The 24,948-nt window shown below is 39.5% G+C and overlaps 1 protein-coding gene and 1 pseudogene across 4 annotated transcripts in view; one reads left to right on the top strand and one right to left on the bottom strand.

The window, feature by feature from the left end:
- Window positions 1-5,675, top strand: part of LOC133509830 (arginyl-tRNA--protein transferase 1) — a 60,428-nt gene extending 54,753 nt beyond the window's left edge. For all 4 annotated transcript variants that reach the window (XM_061837229.1, XM_061837228.1, XM_061837227.1 and 1 more), the window contains one exon: window positions 5,386-5,675. In XM_061837229.1, coding sequence (XP_061693213.1) covers window positions 5,386-5,564 — 179 coding nt within the window. In that variant the 3' untranslated portion in view covers window positions 5,565-5,675. The remainder of the gene's footprint in view (window positions 1-5,385) is intronic.
- Window positions 5,676-24,098: 18,423 nt separating this feature from the next.
- On the bottom strand, window positions 24,099-24,217 carry LOC133510324 (5S ribosomal RNA; annotated as a pseudogene).
- Window positions 24,218-24,948: the final 731 nt, after the last annotated feature.

Here is a 24,948-nt window from a genome sequence, read left to right as displayed (position 1 = left end):
GCCTTACCATCAGTGGGCACAAACACTGATGATGTGTCATGGTCAGAGTTTATATATGCTATGACAAGTTTATGTTTGTGGTGCCTCCATTCCTCCATGGACTGTTAATCTTGGCCCGAGATGGACATTATTTAAGGCCTAACTGTACAAACTCACTGTCAACATGTTTCAGTGTTAGCTGTCTGGATATTTAGCTCTGTGGCAGTTTTGTTGCCAAACTTGTGGGCTTGGGCAGCTGCTGTTGAAGAGGTTTCGGACTGTTAGTCCAGAAATATAAGCCCACTGGTGCGGCCAAAATGGCCTTTTATGTGTCATGATGACACAATTGCACATAATTTAGGAATAAATTCTGGACATAAGGCGGTATTTTCATTCAATTATGTATTTTTCTTTTTAAAGACACGTCATGTTGTCACTGAATTTGAGGCAAAAGGTCAAAGTCCAAGCCACATAGGGGTTTTGAATGTATGACTCACCTGTAGAGCTGTGTTAATAAAATAAAAAAAAAAGTGTGCAAAGATCTAATATGATGTTTAAAAAAACAGCCAAAGCCGACCCACAGTAATCACATTTAAGTGCCCTCCATATGGCCTCTGAATAGTGTATGTATAATATTTACTCATTAGTTACAACACATATGAACTATCTCACACATTCACTATCAATGTTTATTTGAGACGGAAAAAAGACAGGGTCATTATCCATTCTGCTGAATAAACACAGCAAAAAATGTTTGTGTGAAGGCGTTAACCCCTTAAACTAACGTCCACTGACCAAATGTCTTACGTAGGCAAACATTGACTTGAAATTTTCAAGATAATCGCTTTACTTGTAGCTCCCGAATTTTGTTGTTCGTTGAAGTGAATAGCCGTTAAAGCAGGTAGTCGATTAACCCCTAACATTAAGCAATATTCATTTTAGACATGTACGTCTAATATTGTGTCAGATGTGTTCCAGGACTGGTATCACAAAAGGTACAGTCCTCCTCCTAAAGGATTAGAATGGCAAAGTTGATTCTTTTGTTTTTGTTGAATACCGAAGACATTTGGGTTTGAGATCAAAAGATAAAATGAGACAAAAGTCCAGAATTCCAGCTTTTATTTCATGGTACATAAATCTAGAAGTGTTACATATCCGGACACGACACCTTTTGTTTAAACCCAACAACTTTTCAATTGCGCAAAAGAATTGGAACAGACATTAAATTAACTTAAAGTGAAAGTACTTGGAATAACTGGGTCATGCCTGTGAAGCATTGACTTCACAAGACTGTTGCATTCTTCATTTGGAATGCTTTTCCAGGCCATAACTGCAACCTCTTTCAGTTCTTGTTTGTTTCTGGGGGTTTCTCTATCCAATATTCTCTTCAGGGAATAAAGTGCATGCTCTATTGGGTTAATTTCCTTGACTTGGCCATCTTAAGACCTGACACCCCACCCCCACCACCAATCCCCACCCCACGCCAATAGTCATTTGTTGTGTTGGAAGTTTGTTTTGGGTCATAGTCTTGTTGCATGATAGAGCTTCTCCCGATTAGTTTGGATGCATTTTTCTGTAGATTGTCAGACAAAGTGTTTAGTAGACTTCAGAATTCTTCTGCTACTACCATCATGAATTATATCACCAATAAACTTGTTCCAGAAAGAGCCATGCTCGCACAAGCCCTGACTTTACCTCCACCATGCTTTACAGATGACCTTGTGTGTTTTGTATCATAAGCAGATACTTTCTTTCTCCATATTATGTCCTTTCCATCACTGTGGTAGTGGTTAATCTTGGTCTCATCAGTCCATAAAACTTTGTTCCGAATCTTTTGAGGCCCATCTCTCTAGTTCTTTGGAAAATCCAATCTGCCCTTCTGATAAGTGGTTTCAATGTTAAGGTATCTATGCCCTGTATATTTTTTTCACCCAAAGTCTTCTTTCACAACAGTGGATTGTGATACCCTCACCCCTGCCCGATGGAGGTTGGCAGTGATGTCACTGACTTGTCTTTGGTTGTTTCTTTACAACTCTCACAATGTTTCTATCAACTACTGATGATGACCTTGGCCGACCCGTTCGATGTTTGTTGCTCAGTACACCAGTACACCATCTTTTTCTGAAGATTTGATGTTTTATTGGCTATGGCCAATGTTTGTGCAATAGCTTAGATCAATTTTCCGCTCTTCTCTCAGCTTCAGAATTGTTTGCCTTTTGGTTTGATGGTGCACTCGTCTTCATGTTTGCCTAACTGCAAATGCACTTTTCACAGTTGAAACCCAAAGTCAAAAACAAGCACTATCTAATGTTTAAGAAATCCATCCATCCATCCATTTTTCTTTGCCGCTTATCCTCACGAGGGTCACGGGAAGTGCTGGAGCCTATCCTAGCTGTCAACGGGCATGAGGCGGGGTACACCCTGAACTAGTTGCCAGCCAATCGCAGGGCACAGGGAGGCAAACAGCCGCACTCACAATCACACCTAGGGGCAATTTAGAGTTTCCAATTAATGTTGCATGTTTTTGATATGTGAGAGGAAAACAGAGTGCCCGGAGGAAACCCACGCAGACACAGGCAGAACATGCAAACTCCACACAGGGGGGCCGGATTGAACCTGGAATGTCAGGACTGTGAGGCCAACGCTTTACCAGCTGATCCGCCGTGCCGCCTAAGCAATCCATCTCAAAGTCATGACCTGAGCAAATAGAAACATCCATCAGTCATATGTTCCAATACTTTAGCTAAATTGAAAGGTGGGTGGGTTCAAACAACAGGTGCTTCATCCTGACTTGTTTAACACTTCTAGAGGCAAATATCATGAAGTGAAAGCTGGAATTTTTAACTTTTGTCTCATTCATCTTTTGATCTAAAACCCAAATGTCTTCAGTAAAGAACAAAAACAAAGAACTTCATCTTGCCGATCCAATACTTTTGGATGGGGCCTGTATATTTAAAATCCAAACTTTGGAGAAATACCCCTGGAGTCTAACACACTGTCCCAGCCTTCTCTGCCACTCCTGGAAGCTTTCCTTCTGGATCCTCTGCAGCACATCCAGCTGAAAGGAAGTTTACTGACATTACGTCTTGAATAATTCTCATTCAGTCAAAGACCCGATCCATGTTACACTCACATGTTGTCCTTTTTCCTTTCATACCCAAATCACATTTGGATTTGCACCAAGATGTTAAAGGAAGTGCTCATATCCAAAGAAACAGCCAATTTTGTGCCTTTGAGCTGCATCTGGTGTGGAGAGCATGTTTTAAAAGTTGGTGGTGAAAAGAGCGAGGAGTGTGGCAAGGTGTCAAGACCCCTAACTGCAGCCCTGACCCTATCACTCCCGGATCGACCCTCACTCCTTCTCTTCCCCTGGACCCTTGAACCTGGATGCTTAGGAGCTGTGAACTCAAAACCGCATGTCACACTATGTCCGGGAGATAAACAGAAAAGCCAGTCTGGAGTTCCTCAAATTGAAGATGGCGCTTCAACAAGGGAACAGAGAGAGAGTAGAAGTGAATGGAAGTTGTTTATGTTCACAGCGGATGTTTAGATTTCTGTGAGTGACTGGTCTGGTCTCTGGTCTGTATTAAAGTGGAGGTTAATAGACTATCTTAAAGAAGTGTGTGACTCCACACCATTATTGTCTATGTAATGTTCACAGAAAACAATCAGTACAAAGAGACCACAAGTGTAACTTGCATCTTGTGTTCTCATTTGGCACTGCTATGATATTATAAGGTTTGTTTTGAATTTAAAGTTTTGCCTCGAATCCTTTTTTTTAAGTAAAGTTAAATACAGGAGTTTCAAAGTAAAGGCGAGAAAATAAACATTTATTCTTAAAATGTCATTTAAAAGATTCAAATATGATGAAAATGATATTGGTTTGTATATTTTGGGCCAAGTGGGTTTAAAATGAGCCTGATATTTGAGCATTTTAAACAGGGGTCAATACAGTATATGACAAGATAACAACCTTCATACATCCCCATTATGTATAAATGTTATTATTGGCTGTTCTCTGTGTGAAATTCTGAAAATGACAGCTAATTAATGTTGAATGGCATTTATTGTCATTCTACAACTGTACCATGAAACTGAAGATGTCTGCACAGATAAATTCAATATTCTTTAGGCACGATCTGTTCGCCATCAGGGGTCAAGATTCAACACTGTTGCTTTGATTAATGTTCTGTCGGGTAGCTTTCATGCAAATGATGCTTACACAACTCCTGTCTTTGCTAAATGCCTGCATTCGCTCCAGGCTGCTAGGCGGCCTGACCTCAATGTCGACGGTGTTTTCCAGTAATATGTAGTATAATCTCTTGCCATGATGTGAGAAAATCATAGGAAAGACTTGAGGAACAAAACAAAGAGTTCAACATGTTTATTTGGCCTTCAAGTTTCTGTTGAAATGAAAAACCGGTTTGGGGTACCGGGGGGTTGGGTTGGATACATAATGGAATTGGTATGTTTTTCCAAAAACCAACAGTAGATCAATGAATGGTGAAATCGCAACACCTCATTCAAAACACATAAGATGTGGTTACTCTATAATGGAACTTTATAGCAACTGGAACTCTTGGATGCGATTTGAAATGAAAAACAAAGGGAGCAATGTTATGCCAGCATTTATAGATTCTGCGTAGATGGATACATTAATGGAGAAACTGCTTTGCCAGCAGTATTTTGAAATCTCTGAATCAGGCATCAATTTCAGGTTTATTTTAAAGTATTTTCAATGGAAAGTGCCATAATTGTGCTAGTGTTTTAAAAAGATATAAAACTTGGTGGAAAATTAGAATGACTAGTCAATCAAAAATTATGTTTTTCATACACACCCTCTGCATATGACAAAATGTTTTGTATGCAGAGTTCATTCTGTTCCCTCCTGTGTGCTACCTCTTACGCTTTTCACTGGCGCCGGCCATGGGTACTTTGGCTCAACCTTTCTCTCCAGGAGGTGGAGATTTTAATATCAAAGAGAAGGTCATCATTTTTCAGCCTTTTTCCAACCACCTCTCCAGAAGCCCACTCTTAGTTTAGCATGCATTTTTTTAGATTAACAGTGTATTTTACAGGCCTAATAGATGCTGGCAGTGTATGACATGAGACCTAATGAGATGCTGAGCTTGGCAAGCCAGCACAGAGCAAGGCCACATAAACAAGGCAAGTTAACCGGCCTGCTCATGCACTGCCGTGACTTCAGGTTTAGGGCAGAGTGTAGTTAGTGTTGTCTGGAGCTAAATTGCTTTCTGCTCCTCCAACTGCTTCTCGGAATAATGAAGAAAGTTTGCCAAGTCACTCAGGGGTAAGTCAGAGGGGGAGGAAAACTGAGGTTAGTTTGTGTTACACTGCATTTTGTTCTTGTGTGTGCTTACATGTGCGTTTGTGTGTGTTTGTTTCCAGGAGATGCTTGTGTCTTGAAAGACGTAGGCAGAGTTCTAGTGCTACACAGACGGACCGTCATGCCCTACTCAGTCTATTGCCGCAAGCAGAAAGGTTCTGGCGATGAGACGGAGGTGAAAGAATACGCTACCTTGGTTGGCCAGAACTGTGCTGAAAAGATCTTGCTGTACCGAGCCTAACCCTGAAGAATCCCAATACTGAAGCTTTTAAAATTCACCTCGCTGCAACAGTCTGTCACTTAAACCTCATTTCCATCAAGCAGTACAATAAAGGTTCAGTACAGTACAGAACAGATCATTTTTCTTGGATTTTGATTGTAAAGTTTTGTGAATAAATTATATCATGCCACTTTTTAAAATATATTCTTTAAGCAGTCCGCCTTAGTTGCCAACTACAGTAGTGCAGTACTAATGATTTGATCAATTGAGCATCATCATTACTTCAATGCAACAATGGGAATGGAACATTTTTATGCAACAGAGCTCTTCTTACAGTAAACACATGCCATTAAAATGAAGATGCTGGATTTTTTTTTCCCATTGTTCTGTTCACCGTGTCATGGTTGGCATCATTGAATTAATTGGTTGGTTGCATACTGCTGATACATCACGCTTATCTAATGCAACGATTGACATTATCATAGCCAATATTATCTATCGGGATGGGCATATAAAACTATTTTTCTCCTTGATTTTTATTGACTAATTATTTTTGAGTGATCTTTCCACTGATTTCAGATATCAGAAAATGAAATCGACAATACATTTTTTATTCCACAACAGAAGTTCGAGAACAGCATACTGTGCACAAATTACTGAAGCATTGAACAGTTGGGCATGCACTATGGACTCAAAAATTTAGAGGTTGCTTTAAATTCACCTTATTATTGTCCCTTTTGGGTTCATCATGACATTACACCTGAAATCTTAATTTCACCAACTTTTTTTGAGCAGTGTATGTTTTAAAACTGTTTCAAAAACAGGAACCCACAGTGTTTGACACAATGTGCATCAACATATTAGAGCTTGAGACTTCAGGTTTTAATGTCTTTTCATTCAAATGAAGAAAAGAACTTGAAGATATTGCAACCTTATGACAGTCAGTCCATCATCTTAAAGCACTTGCTCACACATGCACTGAGGGCTGCAGGTTTTTAGAGAACTGATGCAACCACTTTCCATCACTTAATTTTGTACGCAGGGCATATATTTACAATGAACATAATTCTTTCCCATTTTTAAATGGGCCTTCAAACTTTCCTCTCTTTATTTAGCATCAGCACCACAATGTTTTGACTTTCTGTTTCAATTCCTTCTGCAATAAGCATAGTCAGTCCTGAATTGTTTCAGCCCTCTTCTGGTTGGTGTCGAAAAATGACTTGAACCAAACGAGTTGCTAAATGCACTCCGCTGCACTGTTTAGTGGAAATGTTGGTTTTGGGTCTGTCTCTGTGACTGATGTTTCCGCTGCTCCTGTCAGTAATTTGACTGTACTGATCGCTTTAAGCAATGCAATTGCCACTCATGCAATCCTCAACATATAGCCTTTCGATCCTAGGCCTATCTCACCAGTTAATCTATGTCTTTATTATATCGTGTATACTTAATGTGACCTCGGAGTGATCAGACCCTTACAGATACTTTTGATATGCGTATGCTTGAATAATGTTGCAACAGACGTGTCCATCTACACCGCTATTAGAGCATTTCCATTTATTGCTGCTGGAGGAACAACTCTGACTCACATGTCTTTTACAGTTAAAAATATCTTTTGAATTACTGACGTCCCAAAAACTCATTTTCATCATAAATCACATCGTGGTACTGTTTTTTAAATGTCAGCCTGTGTATTTATGTTCGTAGAAGTCTGTGCTTTTCCTTTACTACTGACTGTTATGTTAACCAAATAAAGAACTGTATATTGCAATTAAACTTTTCTTTTCTGGAATTCCCGAGGAAATGAAACTGAAATACTGTGAAAACTGTGCTAAGGACATGTTTGTGTTATGTAAGGAGTGGACAGGAGGACATGTTTTTGTTTCCGTCATTGCACTGAAGAGTCACAATCCTGCACGTTTGAACTGCCTTCAATCTAACCCAAGATAACTGTGGAAAGTTGGTCTTTACTGCCATAGTGTCGTGTCTAAACGTAAGAAGAGGTCTGTGTTGTTAGAATTGAAGGACAAGCTAATTCTCCAGGATTGGTATCCTACATTAAGTATGGTTTGCGTGCACACACGTTGACACGTTTCCATCACTCCACAGGACATTGGTTTTCTTTTGTTGAACTAATAATAATCCCAAACCCAGGTTTTTTTTTTTGGTTTGTTTTCTTTAATGATTTAGTGCTGTGCATCACAGGCTTTTTCTTCTTGAATTGGATTTGAGTCTCAACAAGGCTATGTCAAGTTTCATGAGGACACACTCCTGGCACTGTCGTGAAAAGTTAGTCTTTGGTGGAGGCCACGTAGGGCGGTCAGCATAAGTGCAGTGGTAGACCTGTCAAAATAAGTGACCTGGACGGCTCGGCTGGTTTGCAATGAATTCATAATGTTGCATGACGTAGCATGGCAGGCCTTGGAGTCTTGGACCTGACTAGGATATAATTGCCTCGCTAAACATGAGGTCTGTACTGACCTTTAACTGCCAATGTCATGATTCCATGGTGTGTTTATTTTAAATCAGAAAATGAAAAGCGGAAAAAGTGAATATCTCCATTATGATTTTGTTTTATTATTATTTTTGCTCAAAAAGTAGTCTTCTCATTCAGAGGTAACAATAAAATCCTAATGTGACGATCACATTCCTTGCATCCATCAGAAGGACCTTTAACCATGCATGAAGGTTCTCTCTCTCTTTAGAGATATGGAGTGCAGTACGCCGCGACGTTTTTATCTTCAATGGATCCCTACAGAAAATGAACACCCTGTTTCAACACCGGAACAGAAAGTACACAGCCAACATACTTCAGACATTTTTTACGATGTGTATAGTTTTTATTCGCCCCTGGATGAGTGGGCTCATTTAGTTTGCCCCATCACACCCAACTTGTTTTGTCCACCCTTCCATGTCTATGTGTGTCTAAACTGTACGTCTGTTGTCTGGTCTATTGATGCAGGCGTGCATTATTGCTGTGTGTTTGTACTGCACCCAAGCCGGGCCTCTCAAATCAGCGGAAGCTCCCAAACCAGAGGAAGTGCCAGTGTCTTTTGTGAGCAAGGCCACCCTGGATTAAGCATATCTCACCCTAAATGCCTAGTCTTTCTCTTGGGGATTATCGAGGAGGCCTGGGGGGGAGCGCTCTGTCACCCAGATTCAACACACGATCATTAGACTGTTCTCAAGTAGAAGGGGGTATTGTGTCGGTGGATACAAGAAAGATGATTTTTTTTTTTCACATAGTCCTTGTGACGTATGCAATTTGAATACAGTGGGGAAAAAACAATGTAGCTAAGAGGAAGATGCAAGGGATTGTATCTAATAATGACACATTTTCAAATCTTTTCAATATACTGGTGTAAAACTCAATTTCACTAGTTTTAATCCAAAAAATGGAAACCTCAATTTACTCCACACAGTGAAATAGTAATTGAAACATTTAACCACAACCTAGAAATTCCAACCTCAAGAAATTGAAATATTGCAAAAGAAAACACTTAACATTATTTTTAACTATAGAAAATATATCGAAAATTAACTTCTGGAAAATATTTTGAGTTTATTTAATATGAACATGAGTTTACAACTTTCACTTGAACTTCTGTAGTAATAGAACTTTGACATGATATTGTAATCTGAGATGTTTATATATTTAAATTATTGAGTAATATAATGAAAAAAATCAAGTTCACTACTTTTGGAGTGTTTAGTAAAAGATCATTGGGGAAAGTTCATCAGAATCCAAACACATAAGAGCAGGGTGGGCTCTGAAGAATAACGGGGACAGGATGACTTAAGTGAGCTCAATGTCATTATTTAGCACCCTCAATGTGTTTGTGCTCCCCTCCATCCCAAACACAAAAGTCTCTCCTTGTCTTCACTGTCTTTTCTCCTGCCTCTCTGGCTCAGGCCTGTGCATCTCATTCCCTCAAAGGCAGTCATACATATTCCCACTGGCATTAGAATACTAATGGTTCCATGTGAATAGAGTCAAATCTTCAGGCGGTGGTGGGAGTTGACCAACTAGCCACCTCTCATATGTGCGCTGTCTTCTCGGGGGATCTAAATCTTGTTTCACTCCCTCTCTTCCTGCTGTTTTTCCGACCTAAATCTCATTTATCTCCACTGAGGAAACTGCCCCCGTGTGCTCTATTGGATGAAGCAAAGTTGCTGAGAAAGCAGGTGGAGGTTAGGGTCATTCTCTCCCAGGCCTGGCCCATGAAAGACATGGCGCAGTCAATATTTGCAGAGCTTTAAATCTTCACCTCTTGAATGCTGCCCTTGTAATCGAGGGGAATGCTTGGCATCTGATGGGGAGCTGGGAAGTGGAGGAAGAAAAAAAAAAGGTGTCTAATTAGGATTGTAAAACGCATGACATTTATGGCTTTATGAGGCTTACTTAACCACAACGATGTGAATGTAATAGGAGAAATACTCAGATTGACGATCAACAAGTATTTATTTTCCCTTGCAGGTGTTTACTAAAGTGACAGAGGAAAAAACAAATGTGCTTTTATTCAAAATGTAACTTTAGTACTGCAGGACTGCCCTCTGCTAGCATATATGGTAAACCCCAATTCCAATGAAGTTGGGATAGAGTGGAAAAACAAATAAAAATGGAATACAATGATTTGCAAATCCTTTCTGATCTGTAGTCCACTGATCACACAACAAACAAAATATATTTGGTGCTCAAACTGATAATCTATTTTCTTTTGAAAATATATAGTTTTAAAAAAAAATGTGATTGCTGCAATGCATTGCAAAAAAATCTGGGACAGGTTCACATTTACCAAGGTGTTACATCCACTTCCCTTTTAACAACACTCTGTAAGTGAGCACACATTGTTTAAGCTTTGAAGGTGGAATTCTTTCCTATTCCTGCTTGATGTACAACAGTCCGGGATTTCCATTGTCGTATTTTGCGCTTAATAATGCGAAACACATTTTCAATGGGAGAAAGGTCAAATCAGTCTAGTACTGCCACTGTTTTACTATGAAGCCGTGCTTTTATAACATGGAATATGACTTTGCATTGTCTTGCTAAGATCAGTGATGAAAGTCCTCCGAATTTTCCAGGAATTCCGGATTTTGAAATTTTCATGAAAATTGCTCCGGAAAATTGAGGAAAAATTACCTAAAATTAATCTGGACAACATTGAACGAACATGCGTTTGAGTTTGTTGTTTTGCTTTCACGAGCGTAGCCATGTTGAGGCACTAACACTAGTAACAGTAACGCCCCTCCCCTTGCATTCTCTCAAGACGTCGCTTATTTTGTGTGGTCTTGACATTAATTTACTTGTTTACGTTTTAAATTTTAGTTTTCGATTTTAGTTATGTATTTATTTTATTTAAATTTACACTTATGTTATATTAATCCAGTAAATTATTTTAAGGCCATCCCTAATCACACCCGCAACTTAATCTCCGAGCGCGTGACGAACCACACCCACACATTTTTCAAATGTGACTGTATATATATATATATATATATATATATATGTATATATAATATTAAAGGCAATTGATTATACTATTAGTATTACTAGATCTATATCTAAGATAATGAGCCAATTGGTCGAGTGTATCAGTACAACACGACGTAACAAGTTTGAGACTTTAACGTTATTAATAGTAGTAATTACTATAAATCAACTTCTTTAACATTTTTTGCTGTACGGTATAGAAATTCGAGGATATATTTTCATGTATATTCTATATCTATTCTATATGTATAATGTGGGGAAAAGGACAATTTCAGATGTCTTTTTACTGAAGAGTTCACTTAATTCATTTGTCTTGAGATAAACTGGCATATTTTAAGCATATTTTAATGACAAATGTGATTTTGTGCTATACAGTGATAGAGGATTGGGGGGCAAAAAAATCTCGGCTTGGCCTTTGGGGAACTTCTGCCCAATGTTTTTTTTGGTCAGGACTTAGAAATTTTACTTTGAATTTTTGTCAGAATTTTGTTCACAGGTATCGCCAGAATGCACCATAGCCATCCATTTTTTCTAATATTTCCCAGAGTGCTCGCATTTGTATTTTCAGGAATTTTCACAAAAGTCCACTTTCATCTCTATAAGATAAGCAGAGTCATCTCTGAAAAGGACATTGCTTGGATGGCAACATATGTTGATCCAAAATTTCAATGTACCTGTCAGCATTTACGGAGGCTTCACACCCTCAATGTGCATGTTAACCTCGCCAGGGGCACTAACACACCCCTATAATAGCGTCACAGTTGCTGGCTTTTGACCTTTACTCATAACAATCTGCATGGTCTGTTTTCTCTTTAGACCAGAAAACAAGATTATTTGCAAAAATATGCCTTTATGTGCATATGCAAGAGAGGCCAGGATTAGTCAAACCGACTGTCAGTCATTCCACTCACGCGATCGACGTATTGGCCACACGTGAATCAAGCAACGAGATGGATGATAGACTGATGTCTTTTTTTTTTTTTTTTTTTTGCACGTGGTCACACAATCGGCTAAAACTGCCTCAGTGATCAACTGGTCGATCCCGATCGACGCATTGGCCACCTTCTTGTAGGAACATACAGTCATGATTTACTATCCTCATCTTGTTTGCACTTAGTGCTTTGTCTATTGTTGTCTTTTTTTCTCACTTCCCTCTAGAATTCTTGTTCTGTTCTACTGATCTACTTTGATTCTCGATAAATATCCATCAAATTACTAAGCAACCACAGCGTCATTTTAAAAAGTCCACTGTGACACAGTAAAACTACTGTTCTGGCATAAAAGGGATACAGAACCTCCTTTCTGTTTGACCTAACACCCGAACAAGACAAAGAAAAGGAAAATCTATTAGTATCTTTAAAAATAAATAGTTTTCCCCGAAATATACTTAAATGTCGGTGACAATGGTTTTGTCAAAATACCCAAAGCATCAAAATCTAAAGAGTTAACTTGATTGTTTGATTTCACACTTAAAGTATGAACTAAAGATACACAACTATTTGTCAAAAAACTATACAAAGTTTTCCATAATATTTCCCCTTTAAATTAATCCCTGAATGGCAGAATAAATCAAAATAGAGCATTGTTAAATTTGTAAAAGTTGTATTAATATGAATCCCAAACTCGTTCGCTTCTGCAGGTGTACTTAATGTACAAGTCAGCAAGTTTATGTGCTTGCATATGTGATTTTATATTCTGTATTGCATGTTGACACAAATGCTGAATGTGCCAAATATGCCCAATAAATGACAAGCAACAAAATATTTCTTTTGCTGTAAATTCCAACCGCATGTTTGAAATATTCCTGCGATTGTTCTTTGTGTGGACATTGTTTGTGTCAAATAGCACATTCATGTCTCAGTTTTGACTTTGTGGTCTCTTTATGGCGCCTGTAAAGCAAATCAAATAAGAATGATGGCCAGAATCTCTGCTCACACTAAATCCAAATCTCTCAGCAATATATGGACAGAAAAACATTTTGACTGACCCCAGAAATGTGGCATGGCATGCAGCCTGGCCCGATCTCATCCAGTCACTGTGGCTGCTGGACTGAGGCCCGTTGGTGGCTTGTGGAGCCTCATCAATCTTCCAGACAACTATTATTTCCACGTAGGTTGTTTGACTTTCTTGGCTCATTTTTGCATAATGACTTATGTAACATTAGTTGTGATACTTTATAAAAAAAATGGGCCCAAGGATATGAAACTATTGAACTATGGAAGCAAAATCGTTTTTGAGCATATCACTTCTTGTATCATGTGTGGCAGGATTTTATTTTGAAGTGCATCATTGCCGGGGATAATCACTTGCAATATCTTCACGTAGCAAAATAGTTACAATTTGCTTGTTTTGCATGATCATTTTCTTGTGCAAAGTTTTTTTCTTCAGTACAGTTCTTTCAAATATTTCCAAATATTTATTGAGAAATATTACAATCCTCTTGTTTTAACATTTGCCTCCATATTAATCCTCTAACTAAAGACAATATGGACCAAAAAGCTGTTTGTGCAGAACCAATAGACCCTTACTCTGATTAGCATTTCAGGCCATGGCAAATAAAGTTGTGGTTCGGACCAGATTTCTTGGAAAATGGCTTGAAAACCACAAATCTGTATTTTGGACCGATACCTTTGCTGAATGCACAAAAATCAGGCGGTATTAAATGCCAATAATAGAAGAAAATGCTGGGGTTTCTGACAAATAAAAGGCTGATTCTGTTTATATGATTTTTTTGAGGGGGGGGGGCTCAAACATAGTTAGGGGGGAAAGGGTAATATGAAGACTGAGGAGAAATATTGTTGGGCTGGCTGGCCTCCTGTTTCGTTTGGCCAATTGAGGCTCACAGCTTTTACAGCCCACTCATTACCCAGGAATCTGGTGTTGGGAAAATAAATCCGTGCTCTTCCTTCATTCCTTTCAGTACTCAATTTCTGACCCTTTAGATGGATGAAAGTATTTACCTTTACTTTCGAGGTGGTATTAACAACCTGCTATGCCGTCACTACAATAGAAGGAATTAACTTAATAAAAGTTTAAGCATCCCTTCATCCCTTGGTTAGCACGGTAATTCTCTCATCTATGGTAAGAATGAGGAGCCACATTGGTCTGCGGTCTCCTCTTTTCCCTGCTTGGTAAACACACAAAAAAAAAGGATGTGATGATTTCCACTGCACATTGAGAGAACGCGAGAAAGATCAGCATCGGAATCAAAAACGTCTGTGCGGGAAATTGTTCAAAGATTGGTGCCAGCTTCACCACAAAGGATGTGAAATGGATGAGGGAGTTCAGCGAGCTTGGAAGAAGTTGGAAATAGCGGCACTTGGCATGTATGCTGTATAACAGATATACAGAATGTATACTAATATATGTCTCTCATATATATACACATATACATACATATATATATATATATATATATATATATAGAGAGAGAGAGAGAGAGAGAGAGAGAGAGAGAGAGAGAGAGCGAGAGAGAGAGAGAGAGAGAGAGAGAGAATAGATTGGTCAACGCCACATCAATGTCCTACATTAAAGATGGCTGCCACGTAGGTACAGAAGGATCTAGTATAAATGTGCAATAGTCCGATTCTCCGCATCATCCTCTTTTGCATAGAAAGATGTTGCCAATTGTGTCGTCTTAGAGCAACAGATGTACTGAGACTGTCGTGCATTGACTGCATTATTCTTAGTTACCACTCTGGAACCAAGTTGTGGCTGTTGTGGAGATTAGCAACACAAATTAGATCCTGACCTTATCCTCTTTAAGATGGGAGAGACATAATTGTTATGGTTGGCAAAAAACAACTTATTACTGTGTACGTCTCGGGATGCACTTCATTCATCTCATTATCTGTTAGAAAGCCTGTCCTGCCTTCACTTTGTGAAAAGTAGCCGGGTTCAGACATGTTTAATGTAGCTCTTGGCTTAAGAGACAACTTTACAACAAACTAATGTGTGTCTGGCAACAAAATGGGCCTCTGCTGGCCTAAAGAGCTGCCACTAGCGCTCAGTACAGGGGTGTGATGTGGGGCTGTGGTCTGGTAGCTGGCTAGAGTGACGAGAAATGGATTGGGAACATTTTTAGTCATGGAATCCTTTCAGGGACAATTTGTGATGCACAACTCTTTTATCAAGAGTATAGCATATACTATAGAAAAGAAAAATAGAAGAAAGTGTCACTACAGCCCTCTTCAGTGTGATCAGTCATTATGATGAAACATGGACTACTCACAAAATGTCAGGAATGAAATTGCAGATGCACCTAAAAGCTTTACAGGTGAACTTAATATGACCTTGTCTAAACTTTCAAATGCGCGTCAAAATATTGTTTTGAGTACTTTTTTCACAACTTGCTCTTTTCTAATCTAGGAGCAGAACAGCAAAATTCACAGCATGTCTGCTCTATGAATCAACCAATCCATGAATCTTGGTTCAATTAACATTTAAACAGTCTGTCACGACGAGGCTCGAGGAGGGACCCAAATGCACGACTCCAGAGGCAAGCAGGTAGAGTACAAAAGCCTTTATTCAGTCCAAGGTCTATGATCAGCAAGTCAGTCCGTAAGAGCAGCAGTAGCAGAAGAGGCAGGCTTACTTGGATGGTGCGGGGACAGGCAAGGGTCGCTACACGGCAGGTCAGGTATACAGGAGAACGTTCAAAGCAGGCAGAAGTATCGAGGGAGTCAGGCTTACGGGGTGAGTCGGAGAACAGGCGAAGGTCGGTACACACAGGTTGTCGATCAGAGATACGAGAGTGCTGGAACGGGACATGAAGCTCAACGATCTGGCGGCGGACTAGTTGTCCCCCGTGTCCTATAAGTACCGGGTGTACTCAGCCCAAACCAGGGTGCAGGTGTGTGCCGACTAATTGGCTGACCACACCCAGCCTGGGGAGGATGCCAGGAGCATGACACAGTCCTCTTCTTCTTCATCATGCTGTTTACATTTTGACATCACGAAACCAATACGACGTGTGACTAATTGCGAGGCTTCAAAGAGCATGTTCTTAGTAGTGTGTACAGTATTGCCACCATATTTGTGTCATCCATCCATCCATTTTCTCAACTACTTGTCCTCAACTGGGTCTTGGGTGAACCGATATCGGTATCCCAGCAGACTTTGGGTATATCTTGGAGTGGTCACCAGTCGGACTGCTCGTAAAAGTAACAAATGATTCCATTTACTGCATGTTGGAAGCAGAGGAACACAATTATGAACTAAAATTTTCAGAGAATTAAGCAGAATTGATCCTTTTTTTCCTCAGTACATTTGTCATATTTTTATGATTTTTTTTTTATTTTTATATCTACAAGGCATAAGAAGGAAGTGATATTTATATGCCTGTGGGTCCAACTATGTTTTATATATATATATATATATATATATATAATAAATTTGACACGCGTTGAAATTTATAACCCAGGTAACGCCATCATAATAATCCACAGTTTTCCATTCAGATGCTTTTTGTTGTAGTTTTACAGTGAGTGTGATTTTTGGGTAAAGGTTTCTATATGTCGCTTAGATGAGTCCCTTTGGCAGATACCTGATTTTTTTTAATCAGCCCGATTCTTGGTGATAATGATTACATGTGGTTACATATTATTCCCTTTGCTGTTACACTATTACAATGATATGTTAAAAAAAATAAATGCATCAATCCAAGTCTGGTGTTCCGATGTACAAGATTGTCTTTTTTTTGTGTGTTGCATTGAAAATCATTTAAACTAGCCGCCTCTTTTTCTCTTTTCCTCATCCCAGCAATTAGTGGTCAATTATGGGATGTCCTTCAACCAGAGGAAAGACAGAACGAGTGTTCCACAGAGAGACATAAATAACTATGTGAAATACATGTATATGCGTGTGTATATTCCTTCCCCGTTCTACCCTTCAGTTGCCACTGAATGAAAACATCAAGTGAAGTCGGAAACATGCTTCCAGTCCCTTCCAGGATTATCTGTTATTGGACCAGGGGGAGGATGGCATCGGTGTTCCCCCTTCATACAAGCTTCCATCCATATTTAGCATGCTGAATTCTCTCTTTTCAGACAGGCTGGAGTTTAGTGGTGGTGGTGATGGTGGTGGTGGTTGGGGGGGGGGGGGGGGGCTATTGAAAGAGATCTTATTTGTGAATGGTTGAATTGAAGTAACCAGGCACCTCGCCTGCCCTAGCATGAACCTCCTCCAGGGGAGGGCTGGCAAGCTGGCAAATTTTCATTTGTCAATGAATGGCAGGCCAGACATCGTCATTTTTAAGGGGTAAGGACTTCATAAGAGGGGAAGTCTGGAGGGTGACTGCACTTGTCAGTCAAAGAACAGTCTGACAGACAGAAAGGCTGTGGGGAAGACAGAGGCCATCTGTGGCCTTCGTGGTCAAACGTGGGGGCCTTTTATGGATTCGTCAAATTCCTGACCCCCCTCCCTGTCACTCTATGCTCAGGAAGCACCATGACAGTTGAATGGAGAGATCATGGAAATGAGGAGGATCCGACCAGAGACAGGACACGAGTATCGGGGTGGGAGCGTTGAGTCATGATGATGAACTTGATAGGGTGGCGCTCCATGGAAGCTACATTCAACGTCAGAGATCTATTATTTCATCAATATAATATAACAATTAATCTGCCCGGGACTTTCAGAATCATTAGTGCTGGGTGATAAAACTTAAAGCGCATCCTGATTTCAAATTCATCCTCACAGGGCCAGAGTTCTGGCCCTTGTTGTAGTAATTACTGTATTTGTAGGCCCAGGTACCAAATGCACCACCCACTACCACTACATAATGATATTTGTCTCTAATTTTGTACTCTTGTACAGCTTCCCACCCCTCCTCAATGGCAAACAAACGTTCTGATGAAGTCAATTTGGACTAGCAGCTGTGAAGGCATTTTTTTTTTCCATACAGTTCCTGTATTGTTTGTCATAAAAGTGTGTCCTTAATTAGTGAAGTACTGTGTGCATCCTAAACAGATCATATACTATTGAGGCTATGAAATAATTGCTGGAAAAAAAAGATTGACTGAGAAAAAAAACGAGGCTGAAGGTCAACTAGGGGATGTATGTGTGTGTGTGTGTGTGTGTGTGTGTGTGTGTGTGGGGGGGGGGGGGATATTTTGGCAATAACACAGAACTGAAACATTGTCAAATGTTTTAGGAAAGAATGTCCTACACTGACAGACAAATGATGTTCCATGCGAAGCTGAGTGTGGTCTGTCCAAGTCCAAATCATAACACTGCAGTCAGCAGTATCATGCAATGAAACAGAAAAAAAAAAAAAGACTCCTAATCATAGTCAGACTTTGTGGCTCGTCACCGCAAGCATCGCCATAAATCCTCTTGTAAGTGTCCAATCAAGCGGCAAAGCAACTGTCCACGTAGCTTCTCTTTTTCAGACACCCATGACAATCATGTTAAATGTTCCTGTGGGGTCAATCATGCTGAGCACATTTATATTGGCCTGACCTTTCACCTCTATAACTGGTGTTAAGGGCAGTGAAAGTGAGCTGCTAAATTCTGTGTATGTGGATTTCTACTAAAGAGTGTGTCTGTCAAGGGTTCTGGTCCAACCTGGGCTGTCTGGTCTCTGTACACCCCAAGTATTGTACGTCTGCGTGTCTGGATTTGCTTGTCCTGCTCTCTCCACAGCGTCATATTTATGACTTGTCTAGATCTCAGCTCAACTGCCCGAGGCAGAAGCTGACGTAAGGGAGTACACAACCAGCGTACAATACATTCCTATGCACATGACCGATCAACAGCTTGACTTTATTGGATGACTCAAAATTAACTTGCAGAAAATTGCTGATTCAACCGCTGCTTGCCTCCCGAGCCCCCCTAAATATAGTCAGTCCACTGTCGCTCTTGATGCTGTGTCATCAATGTTATTTCTGTGGGACACTATTTTCTTCTCCGTAAGACTTAAGAGTAATTTATGTCCATACTCGTCATTAACATCCCCCCCCCCCCATTATAATTTTCAGACCAAGCAAACACTCTTTTGTGAGATAAGACATCAGTAGTGCCTGAAGCAAGAACATCAATTTTACTATGTATAAGTGTGACCTGGTAAGGATGCCAGAATAAGTTAAAAACCAAAATTGTAGGCTTGACTGGTATTGGCTGTATACTATATGAGCTGGAAGACTGCATCACATGTTTTAAAGCGTACTTGAGTGCAAAATGGGTGGAAATACAGAAAAAAGTAAAAGTGGAGTGTAGGGATGATTTTTTTGGAGTTCACACTATTGTAATGAAAGTTAAGTCACAGTCAATTAATCATTGCTGTCATTGATATGTTTTCAGCACAGCCGTGCGGTCCCCGACTCTGCGGTGCCACAGACCAGTTTCAAGTTGACAGTTGACACTTTGAAACTCCAGAATAAAGATGAAGAAAAACAAATGATTAAAATACAACAAATCGTTACACTGAATGTAGTTCCAATTATTGGGAGAACCCTGCACATTTCTCTAACAAAGCAATCTTCAGTTTCATTGCGTGTTGTAAAATGCAACATTGTAGCCTGGGTAACGAAAAAAAAGAGCATTTCTCTCTTTCACTCTACTTTTGTTTAACCAGTATTTTTATAGTATTTGAGCTTAAATGTGTATTTTGCAATTGACCGTGTTATTGGTGTCATTTTTGTTAAATATGTCCACATACTTGGAGCATAGTACTGCGGAATGCAGCGCTGTTGTTAAAGTGACAAGTGTTGTGATGTTGGTGCATGTTGTATCCTAAAACTATGTTGAAATTCTCGTTTGCAAGTAGCTGTTGTCTGTGCATGATATTTGACGTGGCATTCTGGTGACTACGATGGAACTTTCCTTTGTGCAGCTGCCCTTGTTCCTCGCTGCCAGTCCTGCAGTCCCGCTAATGAATCTTTTAAGACTTGCGGCAATCAGACTAGCAGAAGCTAATGATGCAAGGCTAAGGAAGACATTTATCCACAACCATCTTATTTTTTACTTCGATTGACTTCTTGAATATTAGCAAACTATCTTTCACACTCACAGCTATGGGCTATTTATAGTTTCCAAAGAACAAGGACAATGAACGAGTCTTTTGAATAGAGACATTGCTCCATCTTGTGATCGGTGATAATTTTTCCAACTCGTTGATCGCTGCTTGGCCCCAAAAGTCGTGTTCCTGTAAAGCCAAGAGTTAACCATTATGACGGCCATATTCAGATCCATTATTATATTTCAGCACTTCTTTATTTTTTTGGGGGCATATACCTTGTTCACCTTCAGAGAAATATCTCACCCTGTTGTTTCTGTTTTTTTTTTTGCCCAATTTCCAGTTGATCTGCACACAAACCTAAATTCCATTACTTTGAAATGTCCTATCTCACTTCAGGATCGAAATAAATATTTAAAAGCGGTGCTACATGCATACTTTTATCCCTGCTCGTGTCTTTCATGCGCGTGTGGCCGCCATTCCTGATTTTGTATGTTGGGCATGCAAAAGCGAGAGGGATAAGCGCTTCAGTGCATATCCCTCTCTCTCTTTTTTTTTTTTAGATGCACCCCTTCTTTTTTTGTGGTTAAATGCTGTGGAAAATTGGATGGCCCGGCAAAGAAGAGGTGGATGTTTTCCCCCGAAGCAGAGTGCGGATTGAGCACATTCCAGGGGAAAGCTTTGTAAATCCCTCCATTGATTTGGTGCGAAACCCTCCTGACCTCTGGAATACATTAGCAGATTAGCCACGGAGGCCGTGTGCGCGCAGTTCTCTCAGCTCATTCGTTGGCCTATTCAAACATTATGGCAGAAGCAGGCTGCCCCCCCACCAAACACTGAGTCCGGATACCGGGGGCACATGGGTCCACATCCACTGTTATACCCCAAACCAAATCACACTTTTATATGAGAGTGTATATTCATTTGTGTGCGAGTAGATTCAAAAACATGTTTACTTCATTTATAAGTGAAGATCCCAAACTGTGAGTTTAAAGATGAATTCTTCCATGTCATTTTTTTTTTTTTAATTTAAACACTGGTTGACGCTTGAAAAAAAAATCCTCTCAACATCCTGAAATATGGTGCACTGAACAAATTATTTCACGTTGTTTTCCAAAGATACCACAGATTAGCATCGACAATGAATTAACTAATTTTTAAGCAAAATTAATTTACATGTGCCACTTAATATGCCTAAACCTACAGCTATTTATATTATGTGCTATTCAAATTTTATTTAACACACTGATTCGATTAAAAAAAAACCCTAGTAAATACTTAATATTTACTGAGCTCACTGTTGTAGAAATGAATAAAATATTAGTCTTAGACGAATTGAAATGAAATATAATGAGAAGACAACCCATGTGATGCTGCAACACATTGTAACATATTACACACCACTGACTGATCACAGATTTAGAAAGATTCCCTTTGCGAAAATAAGCACGAGAATTCCATTCTAGTCTGTTAGGAAATGATAATATAAATTTCAAAGATTTTGCAACACCTGCTCCCCATTGGGTCGCTGCCCACCTGGCCTCGTTGTAAGCAAACATTATGACAGAAATGGATATTGGATACCTGAACTAACGAAGCTTCACCCCATCAATGACCTGTGAGAGATCATTGGGTGTGGTGTGGTACATTTCCCATCCATCCATCATCTGAAGAACTTGTCTTCATTAGGTTAAACTCCACAAAAGAAAGACTAGAACCTGTTTTCTGATCAGATCTTATTCCCGGCCAGTACCTACCTTTTCCAGTAACTGCAAATCGTTGTTTTTTTTTTCATTTGCGGTTGTATTCTTTAATTCTTCATTGTGTTTTGCTATTTGCTGTTGTGTTTTGCACCTCAGGGCCACCGTAAAAACTAAAGTGGGAATGTTTCAGAATCGAAGTGCAATGATCCCCCTGTTTTGTAAATGTCTACAAGCAGATTAATTGAGTGAAGCTAAAAAAAAAACCAAATTATTACAAAATAAATGTTTTCAGGATGTAATTTAAGGACATAAATATCCACAGTAAGTGCAAAATAGAAACTTAAATTAGCTGCTTCTTTCATCGTCAGCCACTCGCTTGTCGTCAAAACCTGAAAAGACAAACAATGAATCTATATGAAGTTTGCGTTTGTCTGCACAAATAATTAGCAAGCCCTTTCTTAACCAACAATACATGATATGACACATATACAGGCATTGCTCTTTTGCGATCAAGAGTCTGTTACTGCAATGGGTTGGAGGTGTACCCTGCCCCCCCAACCCCATGCTGATCTTGTTCTTTCACTCAGCTTTGTGGATATCAACTCAAGCAACTCAGAGCTCTTCCATTTCTATGGTGGTTGTGTCAAAATAAAAGTATATGTTTCAATATAAGAATATATATGTATAATGTAAATGAATTTAAATTTGCCTGACAAGGAGAACAATGCTCAGCAGCTGGATTGGACCCCCTGACGGGCCAGTTCTGGCCCGGGTACTGTAGATTTAACACCCCAGGTCTAAAGTAACACGCTACTGTATACTTGTTTCTGTCCTGCAAGATCACTTTCCACATTCCTTCACCAAATGAAAACAGTTAAAACCAGGTTGTAATGTAAACATTACATAGCATACAGCAGTTATTTATCATCTACTTGCTCTTGTAATTGTACCAAAATGAACTGCAAAGACGTTTTATGTAGAATGATGATGCAGCATGCAAATCCAATAATCCATAACTACATTGCATTAACAGAACAACTTTGCTACATTAACCATGAAAACATCATAAAATGTGTTTTTCTCTACAGTATTACCATTGTAAATTTTTGAAAGAAGTACTGCACATCAATATACATACATTGTATGTATGTTCATTAAAATACATTATTGTTCAAATATTTTGAAATTACTTTCGTAAATGCGTTTGCAGTGCAATTTGAACACACTTTAAGTACCCCGACTAATTAGCTATACTGTACATTGCTTGTTCCATAAAACTCTAACATTTATGTGGTAGTCCATGTCTGGACTTACAGGAGTTTTGTTTCCTCATAGAAAGAGCTTGACTCACCATGTGTGAATGAATTCCTTCTTTTTCTCTGAAAGCACGTAAACACGCGTGCCAGTATCTAGAGTAGTTTTTACGCTGTAATCGATTAGGCTTATCAGAGGCAATCGTGACTACCTGCAAATCCGATGGCGTGCTCACTCAGCACAAGAGGACTTTTTTTTTTTTTTTTGAAACATTGGCTAGAAAACAATACAGTGAGCCGGGAGCCATCATCTTCTCACTCCACCTGTGATTTATGGCTTGTAATCAACTGCATGTTCTTCTTTAATTTTGTGGCCCTTTTTTTTCTATCATTCCGCCATCCCTTTTCTGATATATTTCCAATTTCTCTGCCTGTATTTGGTATTCACCCCCCCCCTACACACACACACACAGGCCTATTGTATGTGGTACAAGTACTTAGCTTCTCACGGAAGATGTAATTGCACAAAACCTCCAACTCAGCTTTATATTCGAGAAGGGGTGTGAAACTTAAACAGCCCCCTCCCACCTCCTATGCTGTCTTTTGTCTGAACCAAGGTGTCAGAGGTCACCCACCCGATTATTTCTCAGCCTCTCATCTCCTATGACAAGACCATATGAATTACCGGGCTTATTATTATTTTTTTGGTGTTTTTTTCTGCCCTCACTATACCAACTTGCGCTTGCATTTAAAGAGCTAAATCACAAATTCCCTTACATGGACTTTATCTGTGCAGTAGCAACGGGCGGGGGTGAACATTAGGACTCAGGGATTGTCTTACAAGGTGTGTCTTCTTCCCCCTGACTTTCGCTGTTACAGTACAACCTGATTTTTTTTTCGCACAGTGTTGTTTTTTTTTTTTTTTTTTTGCTATACAGCAAATGCATTTCATTACAACAAACACTGATGAATTTAAGGATGAACAATTACTGTAGATGTGGGTGTTCTGTGTGACAATACCTTCTTCTTCTTCTCAGCCTGTCCCGTTAGGGGTTGCCACACCGTGTCATCGCAGATAAACACTTTGTTTTGGACAGATTTTTACACCGAATGCCCTTCCTGATGCAACCTCTCTGCATTTTAGCCGGGGAGAGAAGCTTACAGCACCAGGTATTCCCAGGCTGTCTCCTACCCAAGTACTAACTGGGGCCAAAGCCACTTAGCTTCCGAGATCTGACGAGATTGGGTGTTCTCAGGGTAGCGTGGCCGTAAGCTCTCTGCGTGACAATAAATCATTACATTATCACAGCGCATCCATTATCTTGCAATGTTTTAAACCTGGGGCGGCGCGGTAGCGCAGCTGGAAAGCGTGGGCCTCACAGTTCTGGGGACGTAACCCTAACCTTCTACCCTACCTCCTGCCCGTTGACAGCTGGGATAGGTTCCAGCACTCCCATGATCCCTGTGAGGATAAGCGGGTAAGAAAATGAATAGATGGATGTTTTAAAGCATTTACATAAATCAGTGTCGACTGGGTTTTACGGAATGGATATTTTGATATAATTAGAATAAGTCCTTATAATTGCATGTTTCTGTCAGTATTAAGGATTGCTGTATTAAATAAAAAAAGACAACGGAATTTATGTTTTTTCGGGATTATTGGAGCGGATATTGTGAGCTTCTTTGTTTGAAAAAAAGAAGAAGCTAGAAATACCATATACAGACCTTTATATAAATAACAAATATTGAAGAAAAAAAAACTAGTATTGTTTCAAGATTATACAAGATTGTACCTCTTCAGTAACTGAGGCGCTAATTGTCTGATTTTTCCTTTTAGCGCTACTGAATAATGTCACAAAAAAATCACCTTTGTGGGTGTTCTATTCTTTTTTAGGTTTATCTGCTATTTACTGCATATGAATATTAAAGATTTTCTGAGGTTGAGTTCTCACGTCCTGTATACGACTAAAAGGTTCTGTGTTCGGATCTCAGCTCAGAGCTTTGT

Source organism: Syngnathoides biaculeatus, chromosome 12, assembly GCF_019802595.1.
Source record: "Syngnathoides biaculeatus isolate LvHL_M chromosome 12, ASM1980259v1, whole genome shotgun sequence".
NCBI classification, from domain to species: Eukaryota; Metazoa; Chordata; class Actinopteri; order Syngnathiformes; family Syngnathidae; genus Syngnathoides; species Syngnathoides biaculeatus.
This window is presented reverse-complemented; position numbering and strand designations above follow the sequence as displayed.